Source organism: Lampetra planeri, unplaced genomic scaffold (assembly GCF_965212315.1).
Source record: "Lampetra planeri unplaced genomic scaffold, kcLamPlan1.2.h2 scaffold_1478, whole genome shotgun sequence".
NCBI lineage: Eukaryota > Metazoa > Chordata > Hyperoartia > Petromyzontiformes > Petromyzontidae > Lampetra > Lampetra planeri.
This window is the reverse complement of record NW_027614200.1, coordinates 1-15,984: the sequence shown is the minus strand read 5'-3', so window position 1 is coordinate 15,984 and position 15,984 is coordinate 1. Positions and strand designations below refer to the sequence as shown.

Here is a 15,984-nt window from a genome sequence, read left to right as displayed (position 1 = left end):
CTAGTTATGGTTAGCGTTAACCACCATATTCTTGTGCAGACACACGACACACTTTTGTGACGCCACTAGACACACTTACGATCCATCCATCTCGCCGCCAGGTTTTCTTACAGTAAACAAACAGGGGTCAAGATGCTACATGCTAGCTGACCACGAGATGTCGCCATTGTGTACATAGTGATGCTGCCTTTATGTGCTTCTTGTAATTTGGAAAGTCAAAAGGAATGGGTTCGATATGCGCGTTGTGGTATATGTTCTAAACCACATTTACAGTAGAAATATAAGTATATATATATATAGTATAAATCTATGTTAATGTTTTTTTACCGTTAATTAGAATTATATGAACGACGGTTTAAATTTCAGGTGAAGATATATCTTCCGTGAAAGTAACCAACATAAAGCTGTCGCAGCGTTTTATGCTGTTTGATGTTTGTGGAAAAAATGTTTTGAAAAAAATAACAGTCATACAGTCATCCTATCACGAGTCTACTTTGGATGAATTTACATGTACACGTTTGTCCGTCTTGTTCTATACATCACACAAGTCGAAAATTTCCAACGACCACGAAGGTGCACTACTTCCGGATGTCGGTGCGTCATCACCGGAAGTAAACTGTAGCAGCTCGGCTGCTATGCAAAATAATAAACGTCAAGCTACTAACATTGAAAAACTGCAGGAGCACGTACTTTCTTTTTTCTATGCTATGCAGCTCTAATTTTAATTTTAAGCAGAGGTAAGACTCAAAAGTGTTTTTACTCCTCCGTGTGGTAATAAAATATTATTTTAGGTAACTTACCGCTATTCGGGCAAATCTATTTGTAGCAGCTAGCCTACATTCAATATGTTTTTTTTCTTTTAACACCATTTTGCTGTTCTGTCGCGGTTAAGGGGTGATCGGTTCAAAATCAGATGTGATCACCCGATGACATCGATCTTTACCATGAACTGCATTGTCGTTGTTCGACATTTTTGCACTGTCTGACAGCTGTAAACGAATCTAAAAATGTCTGGATTGCAAGAATTGATGTTTTATTGATCTGAAGTTTTAAGGAATGGTTCCATGAAGCCGAGGCAGTAAAGATGCTCAGTCGTCTGCAGGAGTTAAAGAAGGAAGAGGAGACTCTCCTCAAAATCAAAGTCATGCTCCAGGACCAGCTGAACAGATTAAAGGTGAAAAAACACTTTTTTTTGACTATTTGCTACTATATGCTTTTATATTCATTTTTTGCTTCATGTAAAAAAAACTGTATGCTCACTTTGTTTTAGTTTGAGGAAGGAGCATTGAAATCCATCATCAATGCTCAGACAGTTGAAGGAGCCTCTGAATGTTCATCTCCAGAAGCTGAGGTACTGGACCACAGACTCCACAATATCACACATGAAGATACTCAGATTAACTTCCTGCCATTTCCTGACAATACTGAATTTAGAAAGGCACACAGCCATTCTCATTGAATGATACTGCAACTGTTGACTAATATAGACATAAACCAAATGGCTGTTTACATTTAGTTTTTGAAATTTCAAATATTTGAAATGTATATGTCATCAAAATTTACAACATGGACAAAGCTATTTAGAGGTTATTTTTTGTTGTTTTACAGTATGTTGTTTAGGGAATTAAATTGATTTTTGAAGATTTAATCATCTACTTTTTGATGCAGAAATTGGATGCCTTCCACTGTGCAGTATACACGTGTCAGAAACATGCCAACGCTGATATATCATTATTATTAGTAGTAATACATTTAATTTAAAGGCACCTTTCTGGATACACAAGGTCACCTAACAAGGGATAAACACAAGTAAAACAACAAAAATCTATATACAGGGCAAGACAATGTGGGATGTAAGAATTGCCATGAATTAAAGGGAGAAGGATTGTTAAAACAGATATAGATAGATAGAAAATGCAGTGTCATGCTATTTAAACCCATTTTCTGATCGGTTTGTTATAGTTGACAGTGCATTTGCACTGTGTTTCTATTTATTTTTTAGGTTCACGTCAACCTTGACGATGAGAACAAGATCAATTGCACCAAACTGCTACTGAATGCTGCTGTAGATTATGACATGGAGGAGGAGGAGGAGGAGGAAGAAGAAGATGACGATGAGGACGAAGATGAAGAGGACGATGGGGATAACGACAATGAGCTCGTGCCTGAGGCGGACGAGGAAGACAATTACTGAAATTCTCGCGTACTGCGTGTGCCATGGAGCTTTCAGAGTAGCACCAGTTGTTCATATGTTTACCTGTTTTGTAACATCACCTATCACATTTATTTATTTCAATGAGGTGTGTAGTAGATGTGTAGATATGTGGTGGTAACATTAACCTGTCCTCTGCCGAAAGGCTTTTGTCATCAGGATTTGAAGTCGATAGGATTCATGTTCCAAATGTTGTGAAAATTGTAGCACTGAGCTACGACAGAGTAATTAGGTGCTTATAGTTGTGCACATATAGTTGCATTTGACGAACCACAAGCTGAGCAGCGAGTCAGTCGAGATGTGCCTGTTAGCATGGAGCTGTATGGCTGGGCCATATAAGAAACTGTAAGAAGCACAAAGCAAACTTTTTGTATGTTTCTTTTTTTTCCTTTGGATATTTGAAAATGTTCTAATTTTCCTGCTTTAAAAACAACATGAATGGTTATTTACATGAGTAGCCAATGTTTATCAGATGTAATAAATCCTCAGTTCAAAGGCATTTTTGGTCCTGTTCATTCTCAGGAATATCGATGTTACATCTCTGTCCTCACCTAACGGAGGTGAATGGGTAAATGCAGTGCAAACACTTTCCACCAGCAAACCATTCAGCATTTTCTAAACAGTTAAAACAATGCAGTGAGGCTCACAATAAGACCAGCTTTCAGCAGCGACCGCTCTGGAGAAGGGTGCCACAACAGCCAGGGGGACAATAGGGGTTGCATCAGTACAGCTTTCTACACGGACCGCGGTTCCACGAGTGCCCCCATTCAGCCGGGGGCTTGAGCTCATGCACACCTGCTATAAATGACCTCTTCGTAAAATACTCAGGTAATTAGACATTTTGTTGTGAATGTTAGTCAATCTCATTTTACAGTGGGATTGGAATGCGTTTGCATTATTTAAGCTCTTACGTTGATTTTAACTGCTATGCATAAGTTGCAAGGTATGTGTTGTGTTGTGTTATTGAAACTTTAAAGTTTGGAATTGCTGCTTTGGCACAATGTGAGTAGATCCTATACGCTGACTAATTGCAGGATGTTAAGGGACTCAAACTGATAGATTGAAATGAGCTCATCAGCACTTGGGGTGTAAACAGTGAAATATTATAAATCTAATCATGTAATAAAAATATTGAAACATGGTTATAAAACATCATTTATTTCCTCGCACGAGTTAAATGATGATCAACTGTGGAGCAACTGACCCTTTTGTCATGTGATTGTGCACTGTAAACATATCAACCTCTCTAACTCTGCTTACAGATGTGAAATCATAGTTGTATGAGTTTTGTCAGCCTCAGCAAGTTCAGCTCACACTCCATTGAGTTTGAATGGGGGCATTAGGGATGCAGGAACCCCCTCGCTGTCCATCATATTAGATGCTTTCCACATTGTTTAAAGCCAGTTCATTTGGATGATATTCTTCTATTTTATTTGCTTTTTGTGGTTATTCAGTCCGGGGTTTTTTTCAAAACGTGTATGCATATACTGTTTGTGTGCAGACGTCAGTGCAGAAGTGGAGCTGAAAGCGACTGCGCTGCAGACTGTACCATGCTGCCCCGCTGTGCACTCAGTGTGTGCCATGTGTTTATGTTGGTGCTGTGTGTGTCTGCGACTGAGGACTTCGACTGGACAAAGAACGACCACGGCTCCTTCTATTATGGCACTTTTCCAGCTGGTATGAGTCCTCAGTGGAATTCTGTTTTTGAATAAATGAGCAATAGCAGGCACTGTATCGTGCCCCACTGGAGAGCAGGTCATCTGACTTCTTCACGTTGCATTCATTAGGATTTTCGTGGGGTGCCGGCAGTTCAGCGTATCAAACAGAAGGAGCCTGGGACAAAGATGGAAAAGGACTGAGCATCTGGGATGTGTTCAGTCATAAGAAAGGCAAAATCCAACAAAATGAGACCGGGGACGCCTCCTGTGAGGGATACTACAAAATGAAGGTGTGTGGTGGGGGGGAGGCGCACCGGAGTATGGAGACCAAATCTGATGTAAATATTTGACTGTTACACAGGACGACGTGTCTTTGATGAGGGAGCTGAAGCTCAACCACTATCGCTTCTCCATCTCCTGGCCTCGACTGATTCCCACTGGCATCAAGTGTAAGCTCATGCTCATTCCGGCTCTTTCTGTCACATCACCTTGTCCGTTTCTGATGCTGGGATGTCTTCATCTTTAACGACAGCTGATCATGTAAACGAGAAAGGAGTGAAGTACTACGATGACCTGATCGACCACCTGCTGGAGAACAAGGTCACTCCCATCGTCACCCTCTATCACTGGGATCTCCCTCAGGTTGGTTCACAACACATGGACTGACACTTTACACAATAAAGCAGCACGTAAGTAACTACTGAGCTGGTTTGCTGTGTGTTTCTAGGTTCTACAAGAGAAATACGGTGGATGGCACAATATAAGCATGGTCAATTATTTCAATGACTTTGCCAACCTGTGCTTTGAAAGATTTGGGAACCGAGTGAAGTACTGGATCACTTTCAACAATCCATGGGTACGCAAACATCCGATATTTCATATCTAGCAGTGAACGTGTGGACGCTGACCTCAGATCACCCTCACAGTCTGCAGCGGTCGAAGGCTATGAAACAGGCGAGCATGCTCCCGGACTGAGGCTCAGAGGAACTGGAGCATATCGAGCTGCGCATCACATTATTAAGGTGGGAGACTGCAGACGTGTCCATCACGTCCAGCATTAACAGCCATTTGGAGGAGAAACGTCAGTGATGTGCACGTGTCTTTCATAGGCACATGCAAAGGTCTGGCACTCTTACGATACACAGTGGAGGGCAAAACAGAAAGGTACGAATCCTAGAATTCTAATAACCATAAAGGCTTCTATAAAGGAGTGTCAAAGTAAATCAACACCAATGTCAAACACATCTATCTACAGATTTATGTTCATGTCACTGTTAAGGTTGTATACGTAATGTACATTACATATTAATATGTTTATATCATTTAACTCTTAATTTACACAACTCAACCATACAATTCCACAACAAAACAACAAAAAAGTGGTACCTGTATATAAATACCAATAAAGAGTCATTCATACAGTAAAAATATTCAGAAATATTCTAAAAAAAAAGGTCCCACGGCCCCTTCTTTGCCTCACTGTCATTATTCATTCTCGCCAACATCTGTTTGTTAGATTATTTCTGCCATTTCTTAAATACAAACCTTTAAGAATCTGGTCGTGATGTAATTTTCCACAACGTGAGGATATTTGTGGCTGCCGTGATCACACCGACCTTACTGACTGTTGAGACACTCCCATTGTTTGTATGTGGTCACCTAACAGGCGTAACGGTGCTTCTTAACAGCAATGTCGATCTGAGTGTTGAGAGCATCTGCTCACATTTGCAGGTCTGGTTGGCATCTCTTTATCTGGAGACTGGGGAGAACCGGTGGACATCAGCAACCAGAAAGACATCGAGGCGGCTGAGAGATACGTTCAGTTCTACCTGGGCTGGTTTGCCACACCAATCTTTCACGGAGATTACCCTCAAGTGATGAAAGACTTCATCGGCAAGTCAAACTAGAAAATCCCTCGTTGACCTATTTTAATTCCGCGAATGCATAGATATATGGTGTATGTGGGTGGAGTCATCATTAGTAGTCATAGTGGACAGTGGTCCCTCATACTTTGTGGAGTGTCCCCGTCCGGGTCCACGGGTCACAGCTTAAGAAACCTCCTCCATCTGATTTCACACAAGTCACGTAGTGTGTTCTGCCGCTCATTTCCTATGGCTGGCAAATGTGTTGTTTTTGGAGATTTTCTTGGAAACCGTTCTCGCATTAATGTGACGGAGTCATAGCACACAACCCCAGATAATTCCACACGTAAACATGTGTGTCCCGCATCGTTGCACGCCAAACCTTTCCGATTAGGATATAAGTAATATTGCAGACACCCTTAACTATGAACCGGCCATCTGAAGAGGCAATCAGTTGTTAACAAGTGACTGTGTGTGCAGGAAGGAAGAGCGTCCAGCAGGGTCTGGGGACGTCTCGATTGCCCACATTTTCCCCCCAAGAGAAGAGCTACATCAAGGGTACTTGCGACTTCCTCGGCATCGGTCACTTCACTACTCGTTACATCACCCAGAAGAACTACCCATCGGGCCGTAGCAGCAGCAGCTACTTCACCGACCGGGATCTGGCCGAGCTGGTCGACCCGCAGTGGCCTGACCCCGGGTCTGAGTGGCTCTACTCGGTGCCGTGGGGTTTTAGACGTCTGCTCAATTTTGTGAAGGTGACTCATGGCGCATTGTAATAAAAGATGCACAGCAGGCTGGTTTAAATGTATGCAGATACATGAGAGGATATTAGTACGCTCCGACTCGGAGGTGCTAAAGGCAACGTACGGCTCATAACACTGATTTCTTCCCCTGACAGACTCAGTATGGAAACCCGATGATTTATGTGACTGAGAACGGCGTCTCTGAGAAGATGTTATGCACGGAGCTGTGTGATGACTGGCGGATACAGTATTATAAAGACTACATCAATGAGATGCTAAAAGGTGAATGATCTCTCAGCAGGAGCTCCTGTGCTTTTCAGTGGTTGTTCATTGTTATGGTCATTTCTCATTGGTGGTGCCCCTCAGCGATCAAAGATGGAGTCAATGTCAAAGGCTACACTGCATGGTCTCTGCTGGACAAGTTTGAGTGGGATGAAGGCTACTCTGAGCGCTTCGGCCTGTATTATGTGGACTTCCGGGACAAGAACAAGCCCCGTTATCCCAAAGCGTCGGTGCAGTTCTACAAACGCATCATCAGCTCCAATGGATTTCCCAATCAGAGAGAGGTATGTTTAGTGTCATTGTCATACACATAAGGTGGGAACAAGTCTGAGCCTGTTTCAAGCCAAGCAAAACGAGACAAGTCCCATTTACATCAAAGATAGAAAAAAAAGTAAAAAGTGTAGTTTCAGTTTTGCATTACAGCTCTGAACTGTCACAACTCAGGTCAGGTGCATCCCACTATGTCATCCTGTTGTAGTTAAAACATACATGTCTGCCTACTGTTAGTTAGGCAACTTGACAGAAATAGTTCCTGTGGTCGTCCAGAGGTCTGGGGATCCTGTAATGTGTCTCTGCGTTGCGTTTGACAGGTGGAGAACTGGAGGAGGAAGGCCGTTGAGACCTGCTCCTCTAGCAACCAGCTGCTCGCTGCAGGTCAGTTTGTCTGTTCCATCCTCGACAGTATGATCAGATGTAAACAACTAGCTGGGGTAAACAAATAAAGATTCTGACCGAAATATCCAAAAAAAAGAAGAAGAAGAAAAAGAAAACCTCCAGAAAGTCAGTAAAAGAATAATACAAAACGATTTGAATGTGTTGCTTCTTTGTGTTCTTTAAGCACTTCAGAACACAATTAATAGTCCAACAGCGCTGCAAATACAAAACCTGGCTCACAAAATCTGTAGCTGAATATCTGAGATATCTTTTTTGTTTGCCCCTCCAGCTAGAAGAAAATCGAAGGAACATGCAGAAATGCCAAGGGTTTGGCCAGTGCATGATGAAGTTTAGAACGTGGGGGTACATGTCGTCTGGTTTTTTTTGTTGTTTTGTGCTTGTGTGGTTTTAAATGTCCCAAATGAGACATGGTGACACAAACATACTCTTTGTATGTAGTGTGCATTTATTTTATTTACATACAGTTTCTTATTTGTGGGATTCTGCCGATGGAGTATTTCATAAAGCAGTATTAACCATTAAGCAAACGTCCTGATACCGATGCAATTACTAAAACTAAAACTAAAATCACATTCCAGAAACGAGATCCTTGAAAACATATATTTTTTTTTAAATCATAATTTTTTTTCCACACATTCAGACAGCTCAGTTCGATGGTGTTACAATGGCTCCCTGGTGTATGGTACCTACATATAAAGATGCCAATACAGGTTAATGTATTAACTACGTTACTAATAGTGACTAGAAAAGAAACAAATTGTAACATTTTTGCAGAACAAATTCTGCTTTCTGAAATATTCCCAAACAGATGCATGCAGTTCTCAAAGGGTTAAGTGGCGTTAATCAACCCTGAGTCATGTCTCTTTTTTTATTAGAGGAACAGCGGAGTACTGCTGCCAATATTCTAAGACTTATACATGGTAAGGAATCCCTCCTGCTTACTATCAGTCAGACAGAAGATGTAGTTATCCAATAATTGAGCATTCTGAAAAATTAACCCTTTGACTGCTGTGCTCGAGCATCACGCTTTACGAGGAAAGTGTCTTTAACTCCTGTTCAATGCCCGTGTTGTTAAATTGTGTGTGTGTGTGTGTGTCTTTCAGACCCCCTGACCAGCCACATGGAGATGGTAACCGAGATCGTTGTTCCCACTGTGTGCACGCTCTCCATTTTACTCAGTGCCATCTTCCTCATGTTCCTGCTGCGGAGACGGAATTAGAAAAGGAGTGTACATGTTTACCTCACTGCATGAATACACACACACACTCACACACACACAGATATATTGATAAGTTCATTTAATCTTTAACTGATCGTGTGTACATTTTAAAAAAAGTGTATCTGAAGAGATTTTATGATGATTATGATGCTCGATTTGATGTGGATACAGGGTTTGCGGTAACAAACAGTGGTTCAGCCTGGAAGAATTCAGACCACTCGGTGTGGATCGCTGTTTTGGAATTTTCTTGCTCAAACATTGCTGTGATAGATCACCTATGTCTTCTCTGCACTTTGTGTGTTCGAATCCATTCCAACTGCATCCTAAACAGAGGAACATCAGCATGTGTGATGAGAAAAACACGTTTTATTGAAGCTGAAGGTATTAGAAAATAGAACGGAAAGGCGAAATTTTTGCTGCTGTTTATATCCAACTGGATAAAGACACTGTAAATTCATGAGAAGTTGACAAGGCTGCAGGACACCAGAGTGGAGAAGAACACAGGGTCCTCACTGTCCCCGCTGACTGATCCATTAGAGGAATCTACAAATAAATAAAGCGTTTGTTATACTTTTCTGGAAGCAGTGCTGCTGTACATAGAACGTGTCATTTCATGCCGTGCATAAACTCACCTGCTTCAAAGATGCCATGGTCTACCTGTGGTCTGTCACTGAGCTGTAAGGATGTCCTGACCTCACGAGGACCGTGTCCACTGGACACGTCGACTCCCCACGTGACCGGCTGCTCCCATCAGACAGATGGACATGAGCTAAAACGTACAGTGTCTAAACAGTTTTTACAGAATACTAGTATACTAAGAGCAATAGATAGATAGATGCAAGCAGGAGTGATATATAGATCAACAAGTGTAGATGTGTGAGCAGATTTATACATGACCACACTTTCTAAACAATAAACAGTCCATGTGAGTGAAACAGTAGGAACAGAACATAAGAACTTCTAAAAGATGAAAGAAGGTCTCCAGACATGTTCAAGCAGTGTGCGAGCAGCAGTGGCGTTCCTCACGTCTGGTAGACATGGCTGATCAAAGCAGGTTTGATTTGCAGTTTGAACTTGTGCTCCTCGTCATATGGGTTTGCTCTGTAGTGCTGCAGACAGGACCTATGAGGATGAGTAAAGCAAAAGAGATAGAAAACTGTTGGGCCATTGGGTTCCGACAGCACCCCACTGCCCTGCTGCTTCCTATCTCCTTACCCCAGGTCATACCTTCATAATAAACAGGATATTTTTTCTCTTCACACCACCAACCTTGCCTAAACTATAAAGGCCTCGCGTTTTCACAGGACACAATATCTACGCGCTCATGGAACATGTCTTACTGTGTGAGAAGGGACAGGCGGTCGTAAGGCAAACCCAGGAATGTACTGCAGGTTGCAATTACTTCCAGCAGGTGGTGCAGTTTCCTCAGTCGGATGACTTGCTCTTGCAGATCAACCTCTGTGCTCAAGTAGTAGCACTGTTGAACGAACACACACACACACACACACACACACACACACACACACACACACACACACACACACACACACACACACACACACACACACACACACACACACACACACACTATGTCTAAGTTGTTGACATTAAAAAGGTGAGTGCTTACCAGCTTACCAAATGGTTTAGAGTTGTTAATTCTTCACCTGAGGAAAAAACATTTGAAATAAAATGATTATAATTTAATACATTAAATAAAAAATCTTCTGACTATTTTATTTTATTTTATTATTTCAAAAATAAGTTAAAAATAAAATAAAATAAGTTCTCTTGGAGATGAAAGTATCGATCTATCTAAAACAAAAAGTTATTGAAGTCAAATCAAAAATACAAGAATTTGTGCCCAGGGCATAAGTAAATTAAATAAGATGAAAAGGACACAGCAACATGTATGTTAATGAGATAATAATGAACGAATAATGAACTACTATTAGTAGTATTAACAGAAGAAAAACAAAGTTATACCAGGAATGTAAATATTACCAAGGAGGTAGTTGATATAATCCTTTCTCATCTTGTCCAGACCCATCTCCAGCAGCATGTGGACGGGGGTGGCCCCCGTCAGAGACACGTGGTCCATCTGCTGGTGGTAGGACTGCAGGATGAGCTTGCTGAGCGTGCTGCTACTGTCTCTGTGAATCTGGTGGGAGAAAACAATATTCCCAAAACCGGCCGATCAAATCTGTAACAACCGCTGGTCAGACGCTGGTATTATTTCGCACCCAGGGTTTGATGTCACCAAATTGCAGAGCTTTGACAACTAACTTCAGACAGTTTCCAATGTCTTGATATGACGTCACACCTGTATTGAAAAAGAATGAATTATTCAGATCCAGATGATGCGGAATGATGTGAACTATTTCCCCTTTTCTTTTGAGGAAGCAGGCTCACTCTTTCTCATCCGAACCCACAGCTGCTCGACAAAATCCAAATCGCTTCGCTCCAGGAAGGAATTAAAAATGGGAGCGTCTGTCTGGGTCTTCAGATTCTGGCTCTTTCACAGACGAAGGAGAAGAAAGAGCACGACATCACTTGCTGTGAAAAGAACGCACAAAGGGCTTTGCCTTTAAATGTGTCATCACCTCAGCTGTTTTAATTGTCTGATCCTGGGGTGTCTTTGCGTTGCTCTGAAGCTCTGGAAGAAGAAAAATCATCATAAATATCATCATAAAGCTGCATTTCGTACAAAACACAAGTACCTTCGAGGTAGGCCTTGGTCAGATTTTCAGCTGAGGTGCTTTCCAAAGGATCCAACCATTCTGTCTCACCAGTTCTCAGACCATCAGCAAGTGCCTGATCAAAGTAAAAAACAAACAACAGCTGTGTGTTGGCACGTAACTGCAAATATCAAAATACCGTAGAAACAAACCTTAAGAAACTCCAGCTCCCTATAGATGTCAAACATGGGGCTCGTCGCGTACCCGCAGGCAACTCTGATGTTCTACATGTGCATCATGAAACAAAATAAGAATCAACGGAATTGAACATAAATTATGACGCTCCAACTTGTACTATAACTTCAAATCTACTTCATACAAACTGAAGTAATCATCCAGAATACACATTCCTCGGATGCATTTGCACATCTGACTGCTGCTCACCAGAGTAGCTGTCGAGGACAGGGGTGGGGTCTCCAGGATGCTCTCCACATGGCTCCACTTAAAATCCACGGTCACACTACTCAGCGACTCAATTGTGGTGTTATCGACAACAGTGGATCCAAATAAGACGTATCGAGCGTTGCCTTTGACCGCCATCTGGAGAAATTGACAGATCGAGTCAACGCTGCTGAAAACTGTCACCCAACGACGGACATGCATTTACCGAACACGAGTGATGCCGGTTCTTGTGCTCTTGTTTAAGATCGTCTAAGGTCATGAGGGATTTTCGGTCGACAACTGGGCCTAAGCAGAGCAAATGTCACAAACATTCAAATAAGAAGTGAATAAAAACTTTCTCATCTCAGGAAGAGCTGATCATCTGAGGTATACCTTTGCAGGTGACAGAGTACAATTTCACACCAGTCACTTTGTTGCCAGTGCAGACCGTTTCACCGCCAAACCAGGCTGTTTGAGCTGGATCAGACATGTCACATCGTACCCACAGAGGATAGAGACCGGGATTGATGTCCACAGCAGAAATATTTGGATTGTGAGACAATGTGTACCAAGACAGGAACTGCCTAGAAAGAAAGTGAACAAAATGCAGTTCTCAGCTACACTATGCTTGATAGTTTCACTATCGCAGTAGTCGATCGTTTAATGTCCCAGCACTAGTCACCTGGCTTTCATTAAGGTGAGTGGCTGCGGTCCCAGGTCTGTTTGAAGCGCACTCACATCAGCATCATTGTCAGTGTCGTTTAGTTCCACTGAGTCATTTATTGTCGGGGGCTTGTCAGAAACAGACACATTAGTTAACAGCGAGCAATTGAAGAAACTATAGTCTTAGAAAAACAGTAACTGGTAACTTACACTGGTAGGATTTCCACAATGAATAAAGTTATTTCAAATAGTCTCCAAATCCGAATGTTAATTTCTTGACAAAATATGCCACAACATCACGAAAAAATCATTTGTTTTTCCTATAAAACATGACAGTTTACTGATATTTGAGCTTCAGACTAGATTTTACTCACAGCTTTTTCACACAGGAAGACTGGCTGGTTACTGCAGAACATATTCTGCACTGCAATGTTGTCACAATTCCTCTTTAATATTTGGATATCCTCCTGAAAGACAGGTTATGTTACATCACATCAGAACCGTAACAGAAGCCAAACTGTTAACAATATGTTAACAATAAAATCACCTCATAAGTACATGAGTCCTTGCTTTCATCCATTTGAAGCGATCTGAAGTCACAACATATCGAACAGGAATGAAACATAACTTTCTTAGAAAGTGAGTGAATACGAGCTAAAGGCTAACTGAGGTTAACTCACCGAAGTGTATTAAATAACTGCTTGGCATCATCAATGACCTTCGATGCCATTGCAAAGTTAAATAGTATATATATCCACAAGCTGGAAGAGGACGCTGATTTGTGTTCACACAGGTCTAAAAATAAAACTACTACTACTACTGCTACTGCTGCTGCTGCTGCTGCTGCTGTTACTTTGACAGTCGCGCGCTCACTGCCTACGGTGACGTCACTAGTTCAGAGGTCGTTGCAATTTTGTCGTAGGATTAAAGAAAACAAAAAAATTAAATAAAAGACTAAGATTGATGCTGAATGAGTGAATTAACAAGCACTCGCAGTAATGAAAAAATAATAAGTAAAATGGCACAATATTGAGGAATTAGTTCGGCCATGACGTAATCATTCGTCGGCTTGGAGTAAAGAAATAGTCCCCACTAAAGTAACTTCGTTAAAGGGACTTTGCCAAAATAAATGAAATATAAACTATCGATGTCATTCTTTTCATGCAAAATGATTCATTTTTGTGTCATTCACTGCTTAGAAACAAGTGAATATTAAGAATAGAAAATTTAGTGAGCGGAAGTGCTGATTCTTCGAGGCGGAGGCATATAGCGCTTTGGGACACGCAACTCTTCCTTTTTCTGTGGCCGCCCGAACGTGAGGAGCGTGGTTCCTGGCGAGCCGAAAATAAGAACCGATAATGGTGAGAAAACGACACAAATATCGTCATGTTAATATTTGCGTCCATTCACATTGCCTCAATTTAAACGTACGCCATCTCATTTCGGCCCGCACCAGAGTCAATTCGAGTATTTAAACCAGTGAGCTAGCCGGGTTTCCTGCTAGCAAAACTAACACGAGGAGCCATTTTGAGCGAACAGCTCTGAGACTTGTACCCGGTTACACGTGTGCCTGTCGCCTTATTAGTAATTCGCAATGATTCGCATCCGGCCCCATGTATTTGGATGTTGGTATTATTTTTTTATATATATGTAATCTCAACTACAGATAACCATCCCGATGTAGTTTTCGCATGAGTGCGTTCAAGGCGTTTCGTAAGTAATATGCTAGGCCTTGCTAGTAGACGCGTCATTAGGTGAAGGATTAATACAGTTACCTCGTTTTGATCTCAATTAAGGTTGCTGCTTCTTGTATGAAGTGAGGGTAAACGCGATCGAGCAGTGAGAAAATTACCAATACATTGCTGTGTTGTGTAGTCCTATGCATATGGTTAGTTACTGGCCTTTGGTTCCATGCTAACGACAGCTAGCAATTTATAACCTACCCCGTGCATCATATCACCACATTAAATTATGTTCATTTGCTGCATTCAAGGAAACGTTTAGACTACCTATGCACTGCACACACGAGTACTATTTAAGGGTTGGGTTATGATGGTTTTCCACTTCTTGCCCATGTGTCTGAATCCTAATTGTATGAAAGTCCTGAGCTTTTGTATTTCCCCCCCAGGCCTGTGCCCGACCTCTAATCTCGGTTTATTCCGAGAAAGGAGAATCCTCAGGCAAGAATGTTGTCCTGCCAGCTGTGTTCAGGGCTCCAATTCGCCCTGATGTTGTGAATTTTGTGCACACCAACATGCGCAAAAACAGCCGCCAGCCCTATGCAGTCAGTGAACTCGCAGGTGAGTGTTTTGATGCCAGCAGCCACCATAACCTATTACATGTACTGGGTTGGTTGATCTTCTGCCTGTGTGTATTCCAGGTCACCAGACCAGTGCAGAGTCCTGGGGTACAGGAAGAGCTGTGGCCCGTATCCCCCGTGTTAGAGGGGGTGGCACTCACCGATCTGGCCAGGGTGCTTTTGGAAATGTATCCTTTCATGAATTGTTTGTTGATGCATTTGATATTGAGGCTTGCTGTGATGGTGTAATTTGCGTCCGACACCGTGTCCAGTGACAGAATGCCTGCTGTCGTATTCTGGCGCGGTTGACTGACGAATGTTGAGTCTGAGCTAATCGGTTATGAACTGGGTATGGCATGAGAACATGTAGAACCTCCTTGACTTTAATCTAGATGTGTCGTGGAGGGCGCATGTTTGCCCCCACTAAGACCTGGCGCCGTTGGCACCGCAGGATCAACACAACCCAGAAGCGCTACGCCATCTGCTCCGCTCTGGCTGCCTCTGCCATCCCTGCACTGGTGATGTCCAAGGGTAAGTACCATTTGTGTTAAGATGAGCGGAACGAGGGTTTTGGAGAGAACTCTTTGGGTATGGTCCACCATTAGTACAGCCGTGGTGGTTGACCTGCGATGATGGTGTAATTTGCGTCTGACTCTGCGGACAGTGACAGTTGCCTGCTGTCTCAATGCTGTCTCAGGGTATTGATGTGTGCTAAAGTCTGAGCAGGAATGTCGCTCTGGATGTTTTGTTTTACGTGAATCTCTGGTTTAATTGGGGGCACCGTGTATGCTAGGACACCGTGTTGAGGAGATCCCAGAGGTCCCACTGGTGGTTGAAGACAAAGTCCAGGGGTACAAGAAGACCAAGGAGGCGGTGCTGCTGTTGAAGAAGCTTAAGGCCTGGAACGACATCAAGAAGGTAATCTGAAATGTACCATTGATGTGCAGGACACATTTGGTCCTTTCAGTGACTGAAGAAACTGTTCGGTTTATGGAGTGTTGAGTGTTGTGGTTGTATTTTCAGGTGTATGCCTCCCAGCGTATGCGTGCCGGTAAGGGTAAGATGAGGAATCGTCGCCGCATTCAACGCAAAGGGCCATGCATCATCTACAACCAAGACGCCGGTGTCACTAAAGCCTTCAGAAATATCCCAGGTGATGAACATACCCAACGATGTTATTAAACCGTGAAACCTGCAGCTATGTGCAGAGGTCATTGACCTCAGAGGTCAGATGTATATAATGAAGCTGTTG

The 15,984-nt window shown here is 42.4% G+C and overlaps 4 protein-coding genes and 2 non-coding genes across 9 annotated transcripts; 5 read left to right on the top strand and 1 right to left on the bottom strand.

The window, feature by feature from the left end:
- The first annotated feature begins 1,084 nt into the window (after window positions 1–1,084).
- SNAPC5 (small nuclear RNA activating complex polypeptide 5) lies at window positions 1,085–2,194 on the top strand. Its single transcript, XM_078622364.1, has 3 exons — window positions 1,085–1,174; window positions 1,271–1,345; window positions 2,003–2,194. Exons 1-3 carry the CDS (start codon window positions 1,085–1,087, stop codon window positions 2,192–2,194), a joined length of 357 nt encoding a protein of 118 aa, XP_078478490.1.
- Window positions 2,195–3,762: 1,568 nt separating this feature from the next.
- Window positions 3,763–8,654, top strand: LCTL (lactase like). Of its 4 annotated transcripts, XM_078622366.1 has the most exons (14): window positions 3,763–3,889; window positions 4,000–4,160; window positions 4,232–4,319; window positions 4,403–4,512; window positions 4,598–4,726; window positions 4,797–4,892; window positions 4,980–5,034; window positions 5,602–5,767; window positions 6,217–6,490; window positions 6,634–6,760; window positions 6,845–7,044; window positions 7,351–7,414; window positions 8,311–8,355; window positions 8,539–8,654. In XM_078622366.1, exons 1-14 carry the CDS (start codon window positions 3,763–3,765, stop codon window positions 8,652–8,654), a joined length of 1,758 nt encoding a protein of 585 aa, XP_078478492.1. The 4 variants fall into 4 exon arrangements, with proteins under 4 accessions (XP_078478492.1, XP_078478493.1, XP_078478494.1 ...); XM_078622367.1 differs by lacking the exons at window positions 3,763–3,889; window positions 4,000–4,160; window positions 4,232–4,319; window positions 4,403–4,512; window positions 8,311–8,355 and having other exon boundaries at window positions 4,637–4,726; XM_078622368.1 differs by lacking the exons at window positions 3,763–3,889; window positions 4,000–4,160; window positions 4,232–4,319; ... (2 more) ...; window positions 7,351–7,414; window positions 8,311–8,355 and having other exon boundaries at window positions 4,637–4,726.
- A 454-nt stretch (window positions 8,655–9,108) lies between these two features.
- Window positions 9,109–12,849, bottom strand: ZWILCH (zwilch kinetochore protein). Its single transcript, XM_078622363.1, has 16 exons — window positions 12,808–12,849; window positions 12,453–12,562; window positions 12,164–12,354; window positions 11,997–12,076; window positions 11,774–11,929; window positions 11,542–11,613; window positions 11,372–11,465; window positions 11,255–11,307; window positions 11,064–11,166; window positions 10,895–10,974; window positions 10,656–10,812; window positions 10,290–10,318; window positions 9,995–10,131; window positions 9,682–9,776; window positions 9,287–9,403; window positions 9,109–9,197 (listed from the first exon to the last, which is right to left on the bottom strand). Exons 1-16 carry the CDS (start codon window positions 12,847–12,849, stop codon window positions 9,109–9,111), a joined length of 1,605 nt encoding a protein of 534 aa, XP_078478489.1.
- A 1,178-nt stretch (window positions 12,850–14,027) lies between these two features.
- Window positions 14,028–15,885, top strand: LOC144739412 (large ribosomal subunit protein uL4; the record flags this gene model as incomplete). The annotated part of the gene is made up of 6 exons (XM_078622370.1): window positions 14,028–14,048; window positions 14,562–14,733; window positions 14,814–14,920; window positions 15,125–15,263; window positions 15,526–15,650; window positions 15,756–15,885. Coding segments are annotated over exons 1-6 (694 nt in total), but the record flags the coding sequence as incomplete, so codon positions are not given.
- On the top strand, window positions 14,966–15,064 carry LOC144739414 (small nucleolar RNA SNORD16). Its single transcript, XR_013589428.1, has one exon. It is a non-coding gene; the product is annotated as a small nucleolar RNA SNORD16 (small nucleolar RNA).
- LOC144739413 (small nucleolar RNA SNORD16) lies at window positions 15,358–15,457 on the top strand. The gene has a single exon (XR_013589427.1). It is a non-coding gene; the product is annotated as a small nucleolar RNA SNORD16 (small nucleolar RNA).
- Window positions 15,886–15,984: the final 99 nt, after the last annotated feature.

Bases quoted from the DNA above. Each gene is read 5' to 3' on its own strand.
- SNAPC5 (XM_078622364.1), top strand. From the start codon at position 1,085: ATGCTCAGTCGTCTGCAGGAGTTAAAGAAGGAAGAGGAGACTCTCCTC. The intron at 1,175-1,270 runs GTGAAAAAACAC...ACTTTGTTTTAG, and splicing joins ACCAGCTGAACAGATTAAAG to TTTGAGGAAGGAGCATTGAA. The intron at 1,346-2,002 runs GCTGAGGTACTG...TTTATTTTTTAG, and splicing joins CTGAATGTTCATCTCCAGAA to GTTCACGTCAACCTTGACGA.
- LCTL (XM_078622366.1), top strand. From the start codon at position 3,763: ATGCTGCCCCGCTGTGCACTCAGTGTGTGCCATGTGTTTATGTTGGTG. The intron at 4,161-4,231 runs GTGTGTGGTGGG...ACTGTTACACAG, and splicing joins AGGGATACTACAAAATGAAG to GACGACGTGTCTTTGATGAG. The intron at 4,893-4,979 runs GTGGGAGACTGC...TGTCTTTCATAG, and splicing joins CTGCGCATCACATTATTAAG to GCACATGCAAAGGTCTGGCA.
- ZWILCH (XM_078622363.1), bottom strand. From the start codon at position 12,849: ATGTTCTGCAGTAACCAGCCAGTCTTCCTGTGTGAAAAAGCT. The intron at 11,930-11,996 runs GTAAATGCATGT...CAATTTCTCCAG, and splicing joins ACCGGCATCACTCGTGTTCG to ATGGCGGTCAAAGGCAACGC. The intron at 10,132-10,289 runs GTAAGCTGGTAA...TTCGTTCAACAG, and splicing joins TAACAACTCTAAACCATTTG to TGCTACTACTTGAGCACAGA.